A 24,790-nucleotide genomic window follows, 5' to 3' on the forward strand; every position below is an offset into this window, starting at 1 on the left:
CTCTGGCACGGGGGAGGCGGCAAGGAAAGTCTATAGCAGCTCTCTGCTGCCAGAGGCACTGCTTGAGCATTTAAAGAGCTGTCTATGTATATACCCTAGGGTTCAGGGGTGTAGGGCTCTTTACCCAACTCGCCTAGCCAATGCCTCACTACTATTTATACCCGTGCTAGCTGGGTGTGCAGTGATGTTACTGCATGGCAAGCTACTGCGCTGTAGATTCATACCCTGGCTTGCTGGGCAGTAAAGTTCCATGTAGTCAGGCCCCATGAGATCCCTCATTACAGTGTTATCACATATGTATCTGTGCTGATCCCAATCTTAATGTGATGGACTATTGGAAGTCCTTCAACATTGCCAATTGCATCACTTGATTGCATCCATTGCCTGTTGAATATAAGTGATGCAATCGGCAATGTTGAAGGACTTCCAACACTTCATCACATTAAGATTGGGATCAGCATCCATAGCGCTACGTATCTGTGAGAATGTAAACCTCATGTACATGGCCTTGAAACAGCGAATCATGCCTTGGTCAAGAGGGTGGAGGATGGAGGTGGTATTGGGGGGGAGAAAGACGACTTCATCGTCGTTATGTGCAAACCGGAGTGCCTCAGGGTGGCCAGGAGCATTGTCTACGATCAGCAACACTTTAAAGTCAAGTCCTTTCTCTTCGAGGAACCGCTTGACCTCCGGAATGCAACACTTGTGGAACCAATCCAGAAATAATACTGCCGTCACCCAAACCTTTTTATTTGATTGCCAGAACACAGGCAGGAGATTTTTGACTATATGCGATTTTCGCCTTACACGCTGACTTTAGAACCTAATCCCCACAACTCTACTGTAGTGTGTTAACAATCAAGTTTCCACCTCTAAAAAGGACAATGGGCCTTCTACAAGCCTGCACATTAAGGCCCTGAAAGCATCCCTATTAAAAATGCACTTAGGCACAGGTTTAAATTTGAAGTGAAAGTTAAGCACATGTTTAAATGCCTTTTGGGGTACGGGGATTTGCAGCCCTGTAGAGCTAGCCCAGCTTTATTAAATGCCCAGCCGCATTGCCACAAAACAACACAGTCACACAGTCTTTAGCTGCTTTGAAGCCAGGGGCTTGTCTTTCTGATTTCAAAATGTAAGTGCGGTTGGGCATTTTTTTCCAGAAGAGCCCAGTCTCGTCAGCATTAAAAACTTGTTCCAGAAGATAGCCCTTTTCTTCTATGATTTTCTTTAATTGTTCGGGGTAGGCTTTTGCTGCCTCTTCATCGGCAGATGCAGCTTCACCAGTAGTCTGCATGTTTTTGAGGTTGAAGCGGTTCCTAAAACTGTTAAGCCAACCTTGGCTGGCTTCCAATTCCTTCTCATCAGAAGGCTGGCCCATCGCCTCCTGGATCGACATCAAGCCCTGACGACCCCCCAATATTGTCGTCGTAGACTAGTAAGAATATCCAGGGTGAATTGGAGTCTACTTTATTGACAATGGAAAGTCAGAGCGGAATGCTTTTTGTTTTCAATTCTTACAATGCTTATTAAATCACAGAACACAACTAAGCTGCAAGGTTGCTTAGGACTTGATAGGTTTATTTGTGGAAGAATTGGAAAGTTAATTTTGAAATGCAGAGAATGTAGTGAGCTGATCAATCACATCCTGAATCTACCTTGTGTCCCAGAGCTAAAACTGCCAGAGACAGAACTTTAAATCAAGCCAGAAAAGTGAGAGAAATCTTATAGAAAAAAAGATACTGTCTCCCATGACCTTCTCATAAACAAACTGCAGAAAAATAGCCTAGACGAACCTACTATAAGGTGGGTGCACAACTGGTTGGAAAACTGTATCAATGGTTCACAATCAAGCTGGCAGGGCATACCGAGTAGGGTGCTGCAGGGACCTGTCCTGGGTATGCTTCTCTTCAATATCTTCATAAATAATTTGGATAATGGCATAGAGAGTACACTTGTAAAGTCTGAGGATGATACCAAGCTGGGACGGGTTGAAAGCGCTTTGGAGGACAGGATTAGAATTCAAATTTACCTTGACAAACTGGAGATATGGCTGGTAATGAATAGGATGAAATTCAGTAAGAACAAATGCAAAGTACCTCACTTGGGAATAACCAATTGCACAAATACAAAATGGGAAATGACTGCCTAGGAAGGAGTTCTGCAGAAAAGAATCTGGGGGTTATAGTGGATCACACTAAATATGAGTCAAAAATGTAATAATGTTGCACAAAATGTGAACATCATTCCGTGATGTATTAGCAGGAGTGTTGTACACAAGACACAAGAAGTAATTCTTCCACTCTACTCAGCACTGATAAGGCATCTACTGTAGCACTTTTGGGCATCAGACTTTGGAAAAGATGTGGACAAATTGGAGAAAGTCCAGAGGAGAGCAACAAAATTGATCAAAGTTCTAGAAAACATGACCTATGAGGAAAGATTGAAAAAAATGGGTTTGTTTAATCCGGAGAAGAGAAGAGTGAGGGGGGGATATGACAACAGTCTTCAAGTATGTAAAAGGTGGTTATAAAGATGAGGGTGATAAATTGTTCTCCTTAGCTATTGAGGACAGGACAGGAAGTAATGGGAAGCCATTAGGAAAAACTTTCTGTCGGGGTAATTAAGCACTGGAACAAATTACCTAGGGAGGTCGTGGAATCTCCATCACTGGAGGTTTTTAAGAAAAGTTTAGACAAACACCTGTCAGAGATGGTCTAGATAATATTTAGTCCTGTCTCAGTGCAGGGGACTGAACTAGATGACCTATCTGAGGCCCCTTCCAGTCCTACACTTTTATGAGTCTATCAGAAAAATCATGTACAGCCTCAGGGTAAGAGAAGCCACAATTTATCATCTTTACTTGAGTAAACACATTAGCTATAAGGAAACGGTCTCCTAATTAGCAAACACACCAGAAGCTAAACAATTTGTTAATTAAATTATGCAAGAATCAGATGGCAATGGCTACTGGAATTAGATTATTTAATATCTGATATACACTCTAAAGAACAGATACTTGCCCTACAGTAACTGTGGTTCTTCAAGATGTTGTAGTCAGTGTGGATCCCACTATAGGTTTGCATTTGAATCATAGATGCAAGATTGGAGTCCTTTGAATAGCTATGTCCATCAAGGCTACACAGGTGCTTCATGCCTTTCTGTGCACCCATACGAGGGCATAAAAGGTGGGGTGGTCACCTCCCTACTTCAATTGCTTCGCAATTCAAAGTGTGAGGGTATGTCTACACTGTCCATGTGGCAGCGCTGTGACGTGGGTTGAGTAGACACGCTTTATCGCCGGGGGAGGGCTCTCCTGGCAATAAAAAATAACCACCCCGAACGAGTGGTGGTAGCTTTATCGCTGGGAGTGCGGCTCCTGGCGATAAAGCGCTGTCTATAGTGGCGCTTTTCAGCGCTAAAACTTGTCGGTCAGGGTGTGTGTTTTTTCACACCCCTGAACGACTAAAATTTTAGCACTGAAAGTGGCAGTGTAGACACAGCCTGAGTTGCTGAGAACTCTGAAAAGTGGGGATGGAGGGCAGGTCATGGGATCCACATTGACGGCAACATCTGAAGAAATACACAGCTACTCTAGGGTAGCCATTCTCTTTTCTTCATGCCTCTGTGTGGAGCCCATTGTAGGTGACTGACAAACAGTATTTCCTCTGGACAGAGGGAATGAGCAGTACCAGCTACATCAGTCCAATAATGATTGGAATACTACTCTCTCAAACTTGGCATCAGATCTAGCCACCACGTCAAGGGCGTAATACTTGAGGGGCATAGTACAGAGGGTTGTTCCACATTGCTGCTTTAGAGAGCTCAGATACTGGCACATTTCTGAAGCAGACTAAACTTGCTGTACGTACTTTGGGGGAGTGTGCTGTGATGTTTGGAGGGAGTGGCTCACCAGCTGAACTAATACATTACTTGATCCACTTAGAAAGTCTCTATGATCAGACAAGTTGGCTTTTCAATGAGCTGGATACAGCCACAAAGAAACGAGGAGACAATTTGAAGGATTTGGTCCTATCCAGGTAATAGAGCTAGGCTCTGGAAACATCCAACCTCTCCCCTACTAGTGTTGAATGTGGTTTTGGAAAGAATACTGAAAGATTAATCAACTGATTCAGGTGAAACACTGGACTAACTTAGCGATGAACTTAAGGTGCAGTTTCAGAACCACCTTGTCCTTGTGAAAGCATGAATATGGAGGTCTGGCCACGAGGGCTTGGAAATTTGCACCAAGCTGATAGCCACCAGACAGACTGTATTAAGGGTAGAGTGATGTATCAAACAATCCAATAGCATCTTGAACAGAGGCTCCATGAGTTTTGAGGAGGAGGATGTTGCGATCCCATACAGAAGTCAGGTCTCTAACAGGTGTGTAAGTATGCAGGAAGTCCTTGAGGAATCTTGATACCATTAGACGTTGAAAGAATGAGTATGACCATATCAGAGCATGACATACCGTTATTGCTGTAAGATGGACTTTGAGCAAAATAAACAATCAATCCAGCCTGTTTTAAGTGCAGCATGAAGTTGAGGATCTATGGTATTGGAGCCTGAACTGGGCCCAGATTATGCTGAGCTATCCGTATAGAGAACTGTTTTTATTTGGAGGAGTAGTTTTCCTATTAGACAACTTCCTGTATTGGATGAGAATTTCTTGAGCCTTCCAAAAACAGTATGCCAATGGTGCTCAACGAGCCAACATCCACACTGTAAGATGTCACGACTGCAGGTCTGGATGTAATATCTCTCTGCGGTTCTGGTAGACAATGTTGTGGCAGATTAGGAGATGGATGGGGTGGGGACACAAATGGACATGTGCAAGAGGTCTCACAGCCAAAATTCCCATGGTCAATAGTTTAGCAATTTGTAGCTGATCACTGGTGGATAGCATGCTATGAAGCACCAAAACAGCCCATTAGGAAGAGAGTCTTAAAGTATACAACAGACCCTGACATTTTACTGTGTATCTGGACAGCACCTAGCAGGAAGTATTGACCCTGATAGGATCTACCATAATACAAACCATAAATAATTATGCGCACCCTTCACACTAACAACAATTTTATTAATATAGTTTCTTACTTTCTTTGGATTTGGGCCTATGAAATCTTGCCAAGTTCTTTCACAGTCATATTGTACATTGCCAGGCAGGATATATTTGCAGAATTTGAATCAAATGCACAAACCTTCAAAGAACATACAGCAGTTCAGTAAAGGAACTGAAGAATGTGGTTCTACAAGAGATGACGGTGGATCTAAGTTGCTCATTTTTCAGAGAAATGTCATTGCTTTGAGACAAAAATAATTAGTGTAGGAGGGAGCATTCTCTACTAGAGCTAGTGTTATGCATGACAAAGCTGGCATGACAAACTGAACTATGATTCACTGGAGCAACACTACAAACAGTTCAACAAACAATACACTAAACTTCTAATCAGACACAAAAAGTATTATCCTTTCATAACATGAGGACTGAATTGTTTAATTAACTATGAAGTCCAAATAAAGTTTTAAACTAGAAGCTATTGAATAAAGAAATGTTTGAAGGTAAACGTTTCAAGAGTTCACTTCAGAATTAGAATTAAAACTAACCTCAGGCAAACACGTAGTAAGGACCAATTCACAGCTTCACTTTGAACTCACAATGAAGTCTCTTGAAGTTTTTTTAAAAATAGATAACTTTTTAAACCTAAGGAATATATTTTTATTACTGTTATTCTTGGGTAACTATGGTTTATAGTTCTGGCCAGGAGTGAAAGCAGAATGCCAAAATAACTGAAAGCTAACATACACCTGTTCATACAGCCCTACAAACACTGTCTCAAACAATAGCTGCAGCCAAGGTGAAAGCCTCACTAGAAAAACTGAAATGCTAAAGTTATTATGCAAAGGAAATCTAAAGGAAATCTGTGTACTATTCTGAAATTCTGGTCAGATTCTATTCTCAATTACTGCTGGGCAATCCAGTGAATTTGTGGTTGGACTGGTGTAAGTGGGAGCAAAATTAGGAGGGAGAGGAACATACTTGGAGTTCCCTATAAAGGAGAGGCCACAGCGGGCAAAGGGAAGACACAAAAGGGGTGGGTGATTATCTGAATCAATACAAACCTTAAAAACATTTTAGACTGATGTTTAATGTGGTTCCAATAAAGGACTTAGGTTAAGGACAGTTTGATGCAGATTTACTGCAGTGGTGGCCATGAACTCTCACAAGTAGTTAATCATTGTCTAAATGTCACCCACACACCTCCTGGGTGTGGTGTTCTGTCCCAGCTAGTGGCACTGAGACCACTTAGAGAGAGAGAGAGAGAGCGCGTGCAATTAGTGAGTCTACTCTACAGCTTTAGCTAACAGGCAGTTGGCTTTTAGCTCATGCAGTAGAGACTCATGCGCTAAGCTCCAGAGATCCCAGGTTTGATCCCACCCGCCAATGACCGGGGTCTGTTGGCCTTACACAAGGATTCTTCCAGTTACTTTATTCTCTGAGTATTATTTATAAGGGACTTTAAAATGAGTTAGAATTAGAAACAATATGTTTTTGATACAAACAAAAGGACACAGCAGCATGGATACAGAATACCATCAAATAAGGGAATCCTAGAAAAATTATTTTAAAAGTTTGATATATGCTGTGATTTTGCTATACATCAAGCAGATGCAAATTTTTAGTTTCATAAGGCTTAATCCAGGCAAAAATTGACTCCAGAACTATTTCTCCCAGGAAGATTAATTGACTTTCACTTCTCTAAAGCTGCGGGGGCTAACTGCAGTTCTCTGGGAGAAACCTGCTCTTTTCAGCAGGCATGGACCATGATTAGCCATCCTATACTCCCACCTTTCTCCACAGCAGTCTGAGTTTGTGTCCGATCAGGGTCCCCATAAGATTTTGACTTCTGAGGCCCACCTCCTGCAGTTCTCAATTTTGTACGTCTTAGTTGCTTATAGCAAGTAGTCTGTGTTGCCATTATTCATGAGTATTATGAGCGCTTTGCTTAGGTGTGGGGGGAGGGGTCTCTAACATTCTAAAATCTGGAGGTGTGACAGCTTCTCAAGAAACCAATTTTTGATGATGACTAGGGCTCCGTGACTTTCCGTAACCATTGTGACTTCTGCAGCAGCCAGTGTGGGTGACTCCAGGGCCACCCAAGTAGCTGGCTCCGGGGCCAGCGCTCAGGTGGCCCTGGGGACAGCCATACTGGCCGCTGCTCAGGTGGTCCCCTTCCTCCTGAGCAGCGGCCCCTGGTTTCCCTCAGCATCACCTCCCCCAAGAAATGCACCCCAGGGGTGCCCCCCCAGCAACGTCCCCCTGCAGCAGCGCCTCGCCCCCGATTTAGTCAGCGGTATTTATAGTATAAGTCATGGACAGGTCACGCCGTGAATTTTTATTGCCCGTGACCTGTTCATGATTTTTACTAAAATTACCCATGACTAAATCATAGCCTTAATGATGACATGTTTGCTAACAGTCACTTGGTCTCCAAATTCCCTTTTTTTGGAAAGGTGATTGAGAAGGTGGTGGCTATTGAATCAAAGGTGCACTTGTGTACCAAAAACATCCTTGGTAGACTCCAGTCTACATTCCAACCTTTCTTAAGGGCTGAGACGATAATAGCCAGAGTCTCAAATGATTTCCTGCTGTTTTTGAATTAGAGCCAATTGGCTAGTTTGGTTATGTTAGACCTCTCAAGCAGCTTTTGATATGACTTAACATGGAGTGTTGCTTTGGGACTAGCAAATATTGCTGGTGTGTCAGAAACATCTCTTGGGTGGTTCAAGTTACCATGCAATGATGATAAAGTGTTGATATTAAAACCCCAGTCCTGCAAACACTTCAGTGAGACTACTTTTGTGCACAAAGGTAAGCACATATGCAAGTGTTTATAGAATTGCGGCCTTATTTATTGAGGGATTTAAATTTATAAAAATAAAAAAGGTTCCTATCTGAGAAATAGAAGCACCTCAACATGTCACCAGAAAATATCTACAATGAGGGATTTGATTTGTAGTGTCTCTCAAGGATCTATCCTGACTTCCATTTTGCTCAATTCTGGAAAGGTTTTTTTCAATAGGCTACCATTTGGCATGCCATCTGCCCCTGAACACTTCAAGAGGAAAATGTCACAGCTCCCAAAGAGTCTGGAAGGGGTTCTCAGCCAAATGAATGGTATCCTCAGCTATGGATCAACACAAACCCAACACGACCAACATCTCATTGCAGTCCTGGAAAAACTGGAGAAAGCAAGCCTAAATTTAACAAGTGTGAATTCTGAAAGACAGAATCAAGTTTCTAGGCCAAATCATTGATGGACCAAGAGGCAGACCAGATCCAAAGAAAGTACAAGTGATTACCTAGATGAAGGAGCCACAGAGTGGCAGTGAAATACATCAGTTCATGGGCACTGTGACTCATGAGGGAAAATTCCTACCTCACCTGGCAGAGTCAAAGTCAAAGCCATAATGAGATCTCTTTTGTCCACAAAATTCCTGGTATTGGATAACTACACATAGCCAGTCATTCAGAGAAATATATCAAGATATGAGCACTCCACCAGTTTTGGCCATATATAAGCCTAATAAACCACCACCGTTTCAGCTGATGCCTCATCCTATGAAATAAAGGAAGTCCATCTTCAGGAATAATCACCTTCACTGTAGTGCCCAGTAGCATATGTCTCACAAGCACTCACCAGCACAGAGCAGTGTTACAAACAAATAGAAAAAGAAGTTCTAGCCACTGCATAGATTTGTGAACATTTTAGAGATTTTTCAGTGGAATAAAATGTCATACGGAACTGATCACAAACTGCTAGTCACACTTCTAGGTTCTAAAAACCTAGATGAATTACCACCTATGTTTTTGAATGAGACTCATGAGGTTTCAGTTTTCGATTGTACCTCATGTACCTGGGAAGAATCTCGCCACAGCTGATACTCTCTCCAGGGCCCCATTACCAAGCATACCATAGTCAGAGTGTAAACAGGAGGAGCGTCTCACAGAAGTTGTGTAGATGCAGTACTTACTACCTACCAATCACAGAAAATCTAGAGGAACTGAAAAAAAAATGCAAGAGGAAGATGAATTACTGACTCAAATCATGACTCACTTCAAAGAAGTCTGGATAAATGCAGATGACACAAAGCTGGGGGAGGTGCTTGCCAATACAGCTAAAATTCAAAGGGATCTTGATAAATTGGAGAACTGGGCTTTAGACAATAAAATGAAATTCAACAAAGATAAATGTAAGGTGTTACACTTACAGAAGGAAAACCAAATGCACAAATACGGAATGGGGGATAACTGGCTTGGCAGCAGCACTGCTGAGAAGGAACTGGGAGTTGTGGCGGATCACAATGTCAACGTGAGTCAATAATGCAATGCTGTTGCAAAAAAAGCAAATGCAATTTTAGGTTGCGTTAACAGAGGCATAGCATGCAAGTCATGGGAGGTGATAGTATTGCTTTACTTGGCGCTGGCTAGGCCTCAGCTGGAGTCCTGTGTTCAATTTTGGTCACCAATGTATAGAAAGGATGTAGAGAAACTGGAAAGGATCCAGAGGTGAGCGACAAAGGTGATCAAAGGCTGAAGGAACTGGGTATGTTTAGTTTCGAAAAGAGGAGATTAAGGGGAGACATGATAGCAGTTTTTAAATTCTTGAAAGGCTTCCATAAAAAAATTGAGAAATGTTCTTCTCTCTTGCCACACAGGGCAGGATAAGAGGCAATGGGTTCAAATTACAGAATAGCAGATTTAGACTAAATCTCAGGGAAAAAAACTTCCTAACTGTAAGAACAGTAGGGAAATGGAACAGACAGCCTAGGGAGGTTGTGGAAGCTCCTTCACTGGAGTTTTTAAAAGCAGGCTGGATGGCCATCTATCTTGGATGGTTTAGATACAAAAAATACTGCATCTTGGCCAGGGGTTACACTAGATGACCCTTGCAGTCCCTTCTAACCCTTTGATTCTGTGACAAAAAAGACCAGGTTAGAAACCTCTATGAAACCATATTGGGTGGTTTCTGGGAATTTTACCATAAACGAAAATCTGTTGTTGAAGGAATCCAAGTAGGTTACACCTACATCAATGCAACAGGAAATCCTTGACAGACTGCATGAGTGGCACCAAGGCATTACCAAAGTCAGGGAGAGAGCTTAAAAGTCTACTTGCTAGCCTGAGCTCAGCAAACAACTACATCAGAGTTTTGAGAAATACAATATTTGTGCTTGCATGAGAACCAACCCATCAGAACCCTTGTTACTATCTGCTCTTCCAGACAGGCCATGACAGAAAGTCAGGAGTGATCTTTTCTATTTTTTTGATGACTGATTATTTCTGAAGATTAACTGAAGCTGCCAGGTTTCTCAAAATGACATCAAGTGCCATGGAGAGGATAGAACACTTCTTTGCTCATTTTAGGATTCCAGGGCAAGTCATCTCTGATCCTGGTCCTCAGTTTTCTTTGAGAGATTTAAGAGGTTTGAAGATACCTATTGTTTCATTCATGTCACATCCAGACCACAGTTCCCTCAAAATAATGGTGAAACAGAATGTGCAGTAAAGATAATAAAACTCCTCTAGCAAATTGACTATGCCCTATGGAACTGTTGATATGAAAAAAGTTGAGGTCCACTATCCCAACCGTCCCAAACCAACTAGACTCTTGCTGGCCTGACTTCACAAGACTATAGAAGAAGGAAGATCAGTATAAAATCCATCAGAGACTTTGGCAGGCTCTATGGAGTCAAATTCTTGATAGTACTGAATCCAGGAGATCAGGTTTGGGTGAAAGATTTTCAAGAAAAGGGGACAATGCAGGGATGTACCAGGACACTTTGATTCTACTTTTTAGAGTGCTAGTAGGAATCATCTTTCAGAACCAGTGTCATCTTGTCGCCTCACCAGGTAGACTTCCGATACACACTGATCACAAACCCGAGACTGAACCTGTGAAGACCCCACCTGCCTACATAGAACTGCTAGTGGTTCCTCCAGCTCCTCTACCTGCAAGGAGATAGCCAGCAAGAAAAAGACAGCCTCCTGTAACATGGAGGATTACACAGGACCTTGAGAATTCAAAAAAGTCAGAGGACTTGTACAGAATGTCTTAAAAGGGAAGAATAAATCCCTGACACAAGTTCAGACAGCCTACTCTGTCCGTTATAGGGAAGTTTATTCTTGTTTTGCTTTGATATTTTATTCCTGTTAACTGTTGTTTAATGTAAAGTTTGGATAAAAGTTGTATCACCCTTCACTTTTCAGAAAGGAATGTGGTGCTACTTGTGAATGTTTAGAGCAGTCACTAAGGGGCACAGAGGTAGGAAGTAAGCGCCTGTATAAACAGGGAATACATCAGTCTTGCATTCACCCCAACCATGCTGTGCTGGATCTCTGTAATCTCTACCGAGATAAAATCAAGAACAAAAGGAAGAATGCTGGATCAGCTGGCTGCCACAGAGGTTATAACAGTATAGTGAACCTCAAGAGATCCAAAAAAAATCACAAGACTGGCCCCACAAACCATGAGATTTAAAAAAAACATAATCAAACTATGTTTTGTAGTCTGTCTCTTGACTTTTTAACTCCCCTTTACTCTCTCTGGCAATGTGTCTGTAATAAATTTCAGGTTGAAAAGTCGATCTTTAACATACACATGCCTCTCCCTGGCTTCTGAAATGGAGAGTCGGTGTATGGTGGAAGTACGCAGACATATTTAAGAGAATTAGAATGGGAAAGATGTAAAATAGTTAAGTCATTGCTTTATTTGGGCTAGTCCTAAGTAGCAAGAGACTCAAATTTCAATGTAATTGTAATGCTTCTGTAAATGGTATCTCAATGTTAGGATAGATAAGTATACAAAAGTGTGATAAAATATGAGAGAAAAACCGAATTTGTGCATATTTAGAAATACTGTACAAAGCCTATAAAATGGAGCTGGAAAATGAACTATGAACAGCCAAGGATCACAAAGCACTTTATGTATCAAGCTTTCCAATTCTATTTTTCAATGAAGACTTTGGTGAGCTGCAAAGATCTTTACATGCAAGAACATCTTTATATCAACCACCTGTTAGAGCTTTCTATATTTCAGTGCAGTAATTATATTTTGATAATCCCTAAATATTATTTTGTAAAATAATCAATTCAGTCACATTCAAATTATTTGAAAAAAATGTAACTCACTCTTCTGTCTATAATTTTGATAACTACATAAATATATAATTAGTTGTCCAAATAGATGCAAATAATTCATTTTTGTTTTAATTATTCTTCCCTCCCAGAGCCTCCAGGGGTTCTCCCTTTTCCTGAATCCATGAACATCTGCTCATCAGTCCCCACCTCTGCTCCTGCTAGAGTTCTTCATTCCCCTTTCCCAGCCCTGGGGACTGCAACAGGGTCCCCTCTCCCCCTTTCCCTGGCTGGGGGTGGCAGTTTCAGAAGCAGAGGCAACATCCTGTATGTGCAAAAACACCGAGGAGTCCTTGTGGCATCTTAGGCCAGGTCTACACTACCGCGGTAGTTCGACAGCTGGCAATCGAACTTCCGGGTTCGATTTATCGCGTCTGGTCTGGACGCGATATATCGATCCCAGAAGCGCTTGCCGTCGACTGCGGTACTCCAGCTCGGCGAGAGGAGTACCGCGGAGTTGACGGGGAGCCTGCCTGCCGCGTGTGGACCGCGTCTGAACCGCGGTAAGTTCGAACTAAGGTATGTCGACTTCAGCTACGTTATTCACGTAGCTGAAGTTGCGTACCTTAGTTCGAATTTGGGGGTTAGTGTAGACCACGCCTTAGAGACTAACAAATTTATTTGGGCATAAGCTTTTGTGGGCTAAAACCCACTTCATCAGATGCATGGAGTGGAAAATACAGAGGCAGGTATAAATACACAGCACATGAAAAGATATACCTGCCTCTGTATTTTCCACTCCATGCATCTGATGAAGTGGGTTTTAGCCCACGAAAGCTTATGCCCAAATACATTTGTTAGTCTCTAAGGTGCCACAAGGGCTCCTCAGAGTTTTTGCTGTTACAGACTAACACGGCTTGTGGCTGAACTGGGGGCTGGAGCTTCCCATGTCATTGTGAGATGGGCTTCAACACCCTCTAAAATTCCACTACTCATGATAAAATAGCAAGAGTTGGCAATACTGTTATAAGAAAGAAAAAAATCCCCTCTATCATGTACAACAGAGCAGTTTACAGATGGCTGCAGTTCCTATTGCATGAGGACACTTTTCTATTGCAAAAAACAACAACAAAAAACTGACATTGATACTGTTTCTTTAAATCAATAGCAGGAAGCAAGGCAGGAGAGGTCTAATGTTGGTCCTAGGCAGAAGCTCTGCAGTGAAGCAGAGAGACAGTGTGAGAGAGTAGCCGTAATGATAAAACTGCTTTTCTTATTCTAAAAGAGTTCCTTGTTCAGTGTTAAAAGAAAGTGACTGATTTTTTTCACTATTGTCAGATGTCAAAAAGAGGGGCAGAAGCATTCAGCCAATCAAGAAATCCAAATGTTTTATCAATGAGTAAGTCAGATAAGGAATATTGCATTTTCCCATTATAAACTAAGTGGAAAACACAGCAAATGTAATAAATGTATATTAATATCACAATTCCAGACTATTTCATTGTAGCCATAGTGTAACTCTGAGTGTGCTGACATAGAAACTGCATTGGTAAAAGCATATCTCATAGAAATGTCACAGACCTGACTAAGCCTATGGGTATTGCATGAAATGAGCTCATCGAACTTCAGTAGTGTAATAAATGTCTAACGTAGGGTACGTCCAGACTACCCGCTGGATTGGCGGGTAGCGATCGATCTATCGGGGATCGATAGATCGATCTCCGAATGCACTCCCATCGACTCCGGATCTCCACCAGGGCGAGCGGCGGTAGCGGAGTCGACGGGGGAGCCGCGGCCGTCAGTCCTGCGCCGTGAGGACAGGAGGTAGGTCGAAATAAGATACGTCGACTTCAGCTACGCTATTCCCATAGCTGAAGTTGCGTATCTTACATCGACCTCCCCGCAGTGTAGACCAGCCCTCAGTCTCTCACTGACCTAAATGCAAAGTGCACTCAGAATTAGGTGCTGACCAGGACTGGCTTCTTGGGCTAAGGCAGAGGGAGGATCCTTCCTCCCTCTCCTCTCCTGGTTTCACCCAGAACTGCCACAAGATAGAAGCAGCCAGTCCTTTTTATCTGGCCTGCAGAGGCATCAGTGGCTTCTGCCTGCTCCCAGTCCTTCTAGCATGCTGGAGTACAAAGTCTCACTGGTTCCACCAGCAGCTGACCCTGGGAGGCCTTTCTAGACAACTCGTGAAAGTCCAAAATCTTCTGCCCTTCTTTTCTTAAAAGGCTGTTCCCTAGGGCATGGCACACCAAGATAGCAGGGTCTCCAGTAGGGGGCAGCAAATGCATAGGACACCCAGTCACAGGCACCTAAACATATTTTAGGCTTACTACAGCTGCAGACCTACACAACATGCTACCACCTCACAGCACATCAAACCATTAATGCAAATGGGTGAAAGAACCATTTTTCATTATCCATGTCCACAACTGATCCACACACACATTTATCAACCTACACAAAAGTAATTTCAGTACAGATAAGTCTTGACGTTCTCTCTGAATTTGGGCTTAGCTAGTCCTATTCCTCCCAACCAGCACTGCCTTCTTGTGCCTTTGTTTCAGTCCTCAGCTAATGGGTTAATTAGCCCTCTAACACCCCCAGACTGCCAGCCTGGTTAGATAAAATTACATCCCAATATCCAATCAGACATCTCTAGGGGACTTAAATACAGTAGAACCTCCGAGTTATGAACACCTCGGGAATGGAGGTTGCTCGTAACTCTGAAATGTTCATAACTCTGAACAAAGCGTTATGATTGGTTTTTCAGAAGTTACAACTGAACATTGATTTAATAGAGCTTTGAAACTTTACTATGCAGAAGAAAAATGCTGCTTTTAACCATCTTAATTTAAATGAAACAAGCACAGAAACAGTTTCCTTACCTTGTCAAAAAAAAAATTTAAACTTTCCCTTTATTTGTTTAGTAGTTTACATTTAACTCAGTACTGCACTGTACTTTTTTGTCTCTGCTGCTATCTGATTGTGTACTTCCAATTCCAAATGAGGTGTGTGGTTGACTGGTCGGTTCATAACTTTGGTGTTCGTAACTCTGTGGTTCTACTGTAGTGCTCACCTGCTAGCTCCCCACCACTATGTCATACAGTCAAATGCAAACTATAAACCAGTTCAAAAGGAACAAAAGGCTGTGGCTGCCTGCATCCTAAAGGGTGAAGTTAAGGTGTTTAATTATTCAGTTTGCAGAACCATTCCATTAAAATCAAGAGATAAATTTGTTCACTATTAAAGAATTATGGTTGAAGGTGAAGGGGGCTGCAGGGAACATAAACAACAAACTATGGCAAATAAAATACAAATGGGAAAACAAATAGGATCCAGGCATTTGAAAAAGAGCTACGGGACCACAGGGAACTACTGTATCTACAAACAGAAATATATTTTACCTGACATCATCTTGTGAGAATCGCCTTTGTAAATCCTCTTTTTTTCTCTGTTTTTTCTCTTTACCTTCCTCGGTTTGATCATCATGGATCTTTTCATCATCTCCTGATTCTTTGCTTTCCTCCTTATCCCAGTTTTCTGTCACCTCTTGCTCTTCCCCCTTTTCATTAACTTGTTCTTGCTTCACTTTTTCCTCAAGCTCCTGCTCCTCCTCCTCAGGAAATATCTCCTCATGCTCATCCCCTTCCTGTCCTCCCTCTTTTCCCCCCTCTATATCCCTTGACCTTCTGAAGTCAACACAAATTGAGGAAGGCATGCAAACAAAAAAGAAGATAAAGTAAAGTTAGGTTGTAGAGAAGAAGCATGCATGCAGTACACAAAAAGAAATTTAAAAGGAAAGAAATAAATTAGAAGGGAAAATGTAGTGATAGGTAAAAGCATGCTGGCCAACTTCCAGCACAGGCTAGACAAAGGTTAAGATGCAACCATTTTTTTAGGACAGTCTGTAATGCACAATAGTCCAGAATTAGGACTATTAGTGCCAAAATATTTAAGGCCCAATCTTACATTCCTTTTGTGCCCAAACTCCCACTGAGTTTGATTGATGTTTTGAGTGTTCAAGGAATGGAAGGTGAGCCCATTTCTGCTTTTAAATACACTGTGCAACTCTTATTAAAGACTAGACAATGAGAGTTGCACAGCAATATATTTATTATTATTACTGGGTCCAGTATCTATAGAAGCACTTTACAAGAGGTTTTAAAAGTCTGGCAATTCAAGTAGGGCTGTCAAGCGATTAAAAAAATTAATCGCAATTAATCACACGATTAATTGCATTGTTAAACAATATTAGATTACCATTTATTTAAATATTTTTGGATGTTTTCTACATTTTCAAATATATTGATTTCATTTACAACATAGAATCCAAAGTGTACAGTGCTCACTTTATATTTATTTGATTACAAATATTTGCACTGTAAAAAACAAAAGAAATAGTATTTTTCAATTCCCCCATCACAAGTACTGTAGTCCAATCGCTTTATCATGAAAGTTGAATTTACAGGAGATAGTGCTGCCCACTTCTTGTTTACAATGTCACATGAAAGTCAGAAAAGGCATTCGCATAGCACTGTTGAAGCCGGCATCGCAAGGTATTTAGTGGCAGATGCGCTAAAGATTCATATGTCCCTTCATGCTTCAGCCATCATTCCAGAGGACATGTGTCCATGCTGCTGATGTGTTCTGTTTGATACCAATCCAAAGCAGTACGGATGGACGCATGTTCATTTTCATCATCTGAGTCATATACCACCAGCAGACGGTTGATTTTCTTTTTTTGGTGGTTCAGGTTCTGTAGTTTCCACATCAGAGTGTTGCTCTTTTAAGACTTCTGAAAGCATGTTCCACACCTCGTCTCTCTCAGATTTTGGAAGGCTCTTCACATTCTTAATCCTTGGGATGAGTGCTGTATAGATCTTTAGAAATCTCACATCGGTACCTTCTTTCCATTTTGTCAAATCTGCGTGAACGTGTTCTTAAAACGAACAACATGTGCTGGGTCATCATCCAAGACCGCTATAACACGAAATATATGGCAGCATGCGGGTAAAACGGACCAAGAGACATATAATTCTCCTCCAAGGAGTTCAGTCACAAATTTAATTAACACATCATTAAAAAAAATGAAGCATTTCTTCTGGAATGGTGGCCGAAGCATGAAGGGGCATACAAATGTTTACCATATCTGGCACATAAATACCTTGCAATGCCGGCTATAAAAATGCCACGTGAACACCTGTTCTCACTTTCAGGTGACATTGTAAATAAGAAGCGGGCAGCATTATCTCCCGTAAATGTAAATAAATGTGTTTGTTTTAGAGATTGGCTGAACAAGAAGTAGGAATGAGTGGACTTGTAGGCTTTAAAATTTTACCTTGTTTTGTTTTTCAGTGCAGTTATGTAATAAAAAAAGCTACATTTGTAAATTGCACTTTCATGATAAAGAGATTGCACTATAGCACTTGTATGAGGTGAATTGAAAAATACTATTTCTTTTATCATTTTACAGTGCAAACATTTGTAATAAAAATAATAATATAAAGTGAGCGATGTACACTTTGTATTCTCTGTTGTAACTGAAATCAATATATTAGAAAATATAGAAAAACATCCAAAATATTTAATAAATTTCAATTGGTATTCTATTATTGTTTAACAGTGCAATTAAAGCTGTGAATAATCGCGATTAATTTTTTTTATCACAATTAATTTTTTTGAGTCAGTAGCATGAGTTAACTGCGATTAATTGACAGCCCTAAATTCAAGCATAGAAATTGTGGAGATGCAGCAGGATAGTCTCTGCTCCAGTTTGTAAAGTATGTTGTAATGACTCTGAGACTGCTGGCAAGTATTTTGCAAATAAAATGATCCTTTAAACTGTTTAATATTTTTCGAGAGTCTTTTTTCAAAAGATGCAAGTCTAAGTGTAACAAATGCCTTCTGATAGCAGGCCTCATCTCAAGATGCTAAAGTTTGCATGCAAGAAAATCCCTTTATTGACTTACAAAAAATACCTAGCATAAGGAATCAAAAGAGCAGTAGAAACACAACAATAAACTAAAACCTGTATTTTGGAAAGCCCTGTAAGTTTTATTAATATTATATCTGTTAAAGTTTAGCAAAATTTTCACATGCACTCACCTGAAAAGTATTCTATAAGGATATAAGTGACCAACTTCCTAGTTCTGTTACTCACCTTATTTTCTTGTTCCCTCTCAGTCGTTCTGATTGGACAGACATGTAGCTTGTGCTGCTGAAACGAGAAGCGCTGCTTGTCCTTGATACAGCTGACACATCACTGACATCACTGTCTGAAGACTTATTGGAAATATTGTCTGAGCCTCGCTGAGGATCCCGTCCTGACCGATACTATAAAAACAGAATGAAAAAGTCACAGACGTAGTCAGTGAAACCATCATAAATCAGCTGTTGGGGCTTTCCCATAACAGTATGTTAATTGACTCCATCACCAAATTCTGCCTGCATTCTTACAATGAAGTTCTTAATTGGTCATACTGTCTGGAATACAAATCTTGTTTTTGTATATCTCAATTATAACCTTACTGCACTACCCAACTCAAGATATTACATTAAGGTCCTTACCATGGGCCATATGTTCAGTAACTTGTACAATACCTTTCTTCTGATCATTTTCAAGGGCTCTGCAAATTTTAGTGAAGACTCCCAACATCACTGTGAAGGATTTAATTATTATACCTATTTTACAGATGGGTAAATAGAGTCATAGAGAAGATAAGTGACTTGCCCAAGCTTGTTCAGCAAAAAGCACAGCTAGGGATAGAACTCACATTCTAACTGTTAAATAACATTGGTATTCTAGGGAACTATACTGTTTACCTTCAAAATAATTTCTAACAAATATTAACTCTTGTTTACTTAAAAGAAATGGAAAAATGAGATTATTAAACTAAAACTGGGAACAATATTTTAATGTTGTAACCGCAAATTTAACCTGCAAAATGATTTAGATTGGGAATTTTAAAAGGTCTTAAGGGAGCTAGTAGCCAGATTCTTTTAAAGTCAGTAAGCACATAAAGATGTAGATAAACATCACACCTTTAAAAATCTGGGCCTAAGCATTTAGCTCACAGTGACATTCAAGGTCATGCAGAAAGTTTGTGACAGACCCAGAAATTGAACCTGGGTTTCCTGAGTTCCAGGCCAGTGCACAATCTGCTAAATCAGCCTTCCCACACAGCTAGCTATGCTAGGCTGTGGCATAAAGGCCATGGCAAGCCCCAAATCTACATTAGGTATAATCGGTATGATTCTTAAATATAACCAAACTAGTTCAGATAACAGTTAAGATGTTTTGTGAAATTTAGGATGCAGAACCAAAAATAGGAACAGTGTAATTTCTACCCACATAGATTCCAGGCTTTGACAGCTCTGTCCCCTCAGACCTTATAGGGGGAGGTTATATGTATTTAGCCATAAGTTTGGGAGGACACCATACATTTGAATGTCACAGCATTTATTGACTTGTGTTGTAGCCACACAGTCAAACTTTTTTGATTGATAGAATAAAATAAATTCATCTTTACATTCTTACTAAGAAGATCTACTCTCTGTGTATACTTAGTCATATCTACATATGTCTACTCCATTTGATTTATCGTAGCATTCCAGACCCAATGCAGCTATACTATGGTGAAGTAAATTGGATTATATTTTGGAATTTAAATCATCAACAGTTGTTAACTAAATTCCAATGACAGGATATTTAATTACTTGTGGTAATGAATGCATTGACACAACTTGACTAGCAGGTTCCATATCAAGCTTGCACCACCAGCAGGAAAAAAAAAAAGTATAAAATGAACAAATGAGAATAGCACTAAGTGTAAAGCAGTGCCAGAATTCGGAGAGAGTCACTTTACAGAGTATAACTGCACTTCAAAAATGTTTTTAAAAAACTGTATTAAGGTCATGTGATTTTTTGTGGCAGCCATAATCAAGCCAGAAAGAAGCATAAAGTGAACAATGGGACTCTCAGTTAACAGGGTTGAAGACAACATCCAGCAAACCATTCAAAATGCATTTATATAATTTGGTGCCTTCATTCCACTGCTCAGAGGCATCAAAAAGAGTTGCCCTGGTTCTGTTCCCTGGCTATCAGCCCAATTGATCAGGGTGCTTATGAAGGTATAAACCATGGCAGGCCCTAAGCATCTGGCAATGGGAGAGAAAGGAGTGAGGACATTCACCCCAACCTTGTGCAGCCAATATAAGGGCTGCCCTGAACTGCAGCCCCCATGCCTCCTAGATATCTGCTCTGGGAAGTACTGTACTTTTCTGAAGCAGAATGTTCTCTGATACTCTACCCTGGTGGTGAGGCTCTGCAGTGCACCCAGCACAGAGCTGTGCCTAAATGCCACAATTCAGCCCTAGTATTTTTTACTGTTTGTTCTTATTGTTTTTTATAAAATCCCTTACAAAGTTTACGAGATACCCAGTTCTGTAGTGCACGTATATATACGCACAGACAATGCGCGCGCACAGAAGGAGAAACGGGTGGACAGATATTAAATATGCCCCAAATGTTCACCTCCCTTTTTCAAAATGATTCTAAATCCTCGATTATCTTTTATCATTTGTTATTCCGACAGCTAATAACTGCTCCTATAATACATTTAGGTATAAATTTATAATTGATGCAAGCATGTAAGTCCCACTAGTGTTTATTTTATTTTGATTTATAATAATATATACTAAAAGATACTTTAGGCATCTTTGCAAAAATATTATTATTATCCGTCAGTATTACATCATGGAAATTATTTTTTAAAAACAGCCTTCACAGCATAAAAGATCTTTAAGCATAGAAAGGAGAGAGCTACTGTTTAAAATTTATCTGCATGAGTCACCAATAAATCCTGACCACGAACTGACTCCACAGGTTTAGGGAGTCAGGAATTTCATTAAACTCTCCGCAGAATTTCTGTATTTTAGGTGCTCAAATGCATTTGTTCTTCTCTGACTTTCATTAAAATTCTTGCAGTGCCTAAGAGTGCTGACTTCTGGAGGTCACTGATTGAGATGTCTTGCATTCCTAACACGTTCTTGCATTGCTCAATCATACCCTTAGCGATTGCGCCAAGTTCTCCAGTAATCATTGAGATCATCTTTGTTTTAGTTTTCCATAATCTTTCCACTTCATGACAGAGTTCTTCATACTTCTCTTGTTTCTTTTTTATGTTTCTGTCTGCTGGTATTTCAATATCAATTAACACAGTATTGTTTCTCCTCTTTTCTGCAACAACAACGGCCAGCCTTTTTGCCTGCACCGTTCAGTCTTGACAATTGCCAGATCAAATAAACTTTTACACTTTTTGTTCTCTAGAGCATTTTCAATTTGGTGGTTGTAATACTGCATGGTTCGTTTAAATCTGTACTTACCACAGAGGCTTCAATGCAGATACTTGGCAACCTCATTGTGTCTGTTCATATGTTCCCTCCCAGCCAGGCTCCTGCAGGTGCTCAATACATTCTCCCCCCTCTCTCTCTTTCTGGAACACATTCTGCAGTTTGGGAAGCAGTTCTATCGGTCAGTTTTGTTTTAAATGTAATGAAGCCTTAAGGACTGCTCTTGTGTACTCATAATGAAGCTTTCTGTCACTCTGTTGAGGAATCCTTCTACAAGCCATGAGATTGTTAATCTTCGATATAATGGGTTTGATCTCTCTCCAACAGTGTCTGTGCACTGATTTCTGTGTAAATCTTTCAAGTCTTTCTTTAGCAGTTTGCTTTTTCCTTTCTTTTATGCTTCTGGGATGCATGTTTGGTCATCACTTGTTATCATAACCAGATGATCTTTTATTCTGTCTGACTCCTCATATAGTTTGATATTATAGACTTCTTTGTCAATTGCTTTCTCCACAGATAGCAGACCTTTTCCTCCATCACATAGTCGGATGTATATCCTGTTGACATCTTGATTGATATTCATTACTCTTTGCATTGCCAGGAGCTTTTTTGTTTGGATGTCAAATTTTGTTCTTCTTTTCTTGATTCCACTTGATCACTCCAGCAGTCTACCATACTATCACAAATTGTTCACATATTAATGGCTGGGATCAAATTCTTTGAGTTCTGTACTTACAGAAGTTCTTATTCAGTTGTAATATTCTTCCTCACTTCTTCTTTGACTTCCTTATATTGTAACTCTGACAATTCCTGATTACCAGGTATTTGTGGGTGCCATGTTGAGAAATATCTTTGCTAGTACCTTTGTTAATTGTATGCCATCTCATTGTACCAGTTTGCTCCTCTTTACAGATGCTGACACACATTTAGCCAAGCCACCTCACAGTTTTATATCTTACCAAACTTGTCTACAGTCGTCATCAATTTCTGTCTCCTGTGTGACCATCCATATAGTTTCAAATCATCCACATATAAAAAAAAAATAGCTAACTGGTTGTTGCTCTTTGCCGATACAATCACCACAATTCTTCTCATGGAGCATCCATGTCAGCAGCAGCATTGCTATCATGACCAGCATTGGTGACAAGGAATACCCATTGTTATTATTATTACTATTATTAATTATTTGTATTGCAGCACCTTGGAACCCTAGTCATGGGTCAGGACACCCCTGTGCTAGGTACATACAAACACGGGACAAAATGGGGCTTACCTACATGCTTACCTTACAAAATGGGGCTTACCTACTGAAAGGAGAATATATCCCATAGCTTTTATTTTTTCTGCCACTGCTGGTTATGTAAACTAAGGTTTTGTCTGAGAAGGCCTTAGAAATGTTTTGGGAGGAATCTACTGCATATACCTAATTAGACATTTTCCTAAACTTTAGTGCTTCTATCTAGAGCTGAGCAAATCACGGATTTTTCGATTTGGGGGCTGAACTGAAAAATCAAAAAATATTTCAGTTTGGCTAAAATGGTTTTTCTTGATAAAATTAAAAACTGGGGGGGAAACGGTTTTGGGTTGAATGAAATGTTTTTCCAAGTTTTTGTTTCATTTTGTGTTGGTTTTGAGGTGTTTTCCATCCCTTACCATCCATAGCTAAATTGTTAAACAAAATGAAACATTTTGAGATTTCCTAAATATTTTTTCCAGTTTTTTTTATTTTTCTGCTGAAACTATTCACTGAATTTGTGAATTGTTTTGGTACCTCAAAAGTACATTTTCCAGTGAATTTATAATTTCCCAATTGTTTTTTGTTTTTTTTGTTTTTTGCCTAATTCAGTTTCTATCTTTCCAAAATATCTAAATCACTCATGCACAATGTGGATCAAGAACAGCAATAATTTCAATTTTAAACAGCCATACTTTAAATATAAGAGCATTGAAGGAAACCATCACCTGATCTTTCTTCTCTTAATCATATTTTTGTTCAAATTATGTTAAAATAACTCTCTGATCTTGCACTTTATGTGTTAACCCCAATAAAATATTTTACGATTGAGTTAGAACACACATAGATGTAAAGAGGATAACTCTTTATCATTTTAGGATAATGTGAGTTGGGGATGAAGGGTGTTTTTAGCAGAAATAACATTTTGTACTCTCTATGAAAGTTTTAATATACAATACCTCTTTCATTAAAAAAGGCAAAGTATCAGTAACAGGTTCCACTACATAGTCACACATGTCCTCTTGACTCTATGATATCAGCATCTCAAAATTGCGTTCCATAGTAATATCTAGACTCTGCAACTTTGCTGCCTCCATGGACTACGTTCAAATGCCTCAATCAAGGCATGCACAACTCTGTTCTGAATTACTGTTCAGACTTTGTTTTCTCATAGTACAGCTCTCAAAAATTATGCTCTCCTGATAACTTCCATCCTTCAGAAATCTATTTCTGCTCTTGTATCTGACCCCTTGACTAGGGCAAGTATCACAGTACTAAGTGTTGCATGTCAGGGTTTAAAGGGTTGATTTGCACTACTGAAGTCAATAGGAGTCTTGCCATTGACTTGAAAGGAGCAGCATTGGGCCCTAAGTGCACTATGATTCCAATACAGGGAAGCTTCCAAAGTGCCCCTCTGTATTATACTTAGACATTAAATTAGTCCTTCAGTTTTATGAGTAATGGTTAAAAAGGAGATAGGCAACATTTTTCCTCTTGTGGTGAAGCCTTATTTTAAATGTATATATTTGCATAATTCAATTTTTGTGAAGTTTTAGCCTGAAGATGCCAAATGAAAGCATTCCCTTCCCATTTCAACTTGTTCAGAATCTTCTCAATTTTTTTAAAAAATTGTTTTTACTTTATGGATTACAAGTACTGTAGTGGCCTTTAGAAGGAGCAGTGTCCAGTTTTGGGTGACATGCTTTATGAAAGTTGTGGACAAATTGGACAGAGTCTAGAGGAAAGCAGCAAAAATGGCAAAAGGTTTTAGAAAACCTGGCCATGTTTATTCTTGAGTAAAGAAGGCTGAGAGGGGACCTGGTAGTAGTCTTCAAATATATTAAAGAGGACAGTGATCAATTGTTATCCATGTTCGCTGAGGTAGGACAAGAAGCAATGGGCTTAATCTTCATCAAGGGAGAATTAAGCTAGATATTTGGAAAAAAATTCCAACTATAAGGATAGGTAAGCACTGAAATAGGCTTCCAAGGGAGGATGAAAATCTTCCAGTCATGGGGCTTCCACAAACACCTGTCAGGGATGGTTTACTTGAGCTAATG

At 40.1% G+C, this 24,790-nt stretch overlaps 1 protein-coding gene across 39 annotated transcripts in view; it reads right to left on the minus strand.

Annotated features, from left to right (window-relative positions):
* The window catches only part of RIMS2 (regulating synaptic membrane exocytosis 2), a 765,985-nt gene that overhangs the window by 85,033 nt on the left and 656,162 nt on the right, over nt 1-24,790 (minus strand). For 17 of the 39 annotated variants that reach the window (XM_065398069.1, XM_065398065.1, XM_065398070.1 and 14 more), the window contains one exon: nt 18,306-18,478. The exons of the other annotated variants lie outside the window; for them this stretch is intronic. In XM_065398069.1, coding sequence (XP_065254141.1) covers nt 18,306-18,478 — 173 coding nt within the window. The remainder of the gene's footprint in view (nt 1-18,305; nt 18,479-24,790) is intronic. 39 annotated transcript variants of the gene reach the window in all.

The sequence above is a fragment of the Emys orbicularis genome, chromosome 2, assembly GCF_028017835.1.
Source record: "Emys orbicularis isolate rEmyOrb1 chromosome 2, rEmyOrb1.hap1, whole genome shotgun sequence".
Lineage (NCBI taxonomy): Eukaryota > Metazoa > Chordata > Testudines > Emydidae > Emys > Emys orbicularis.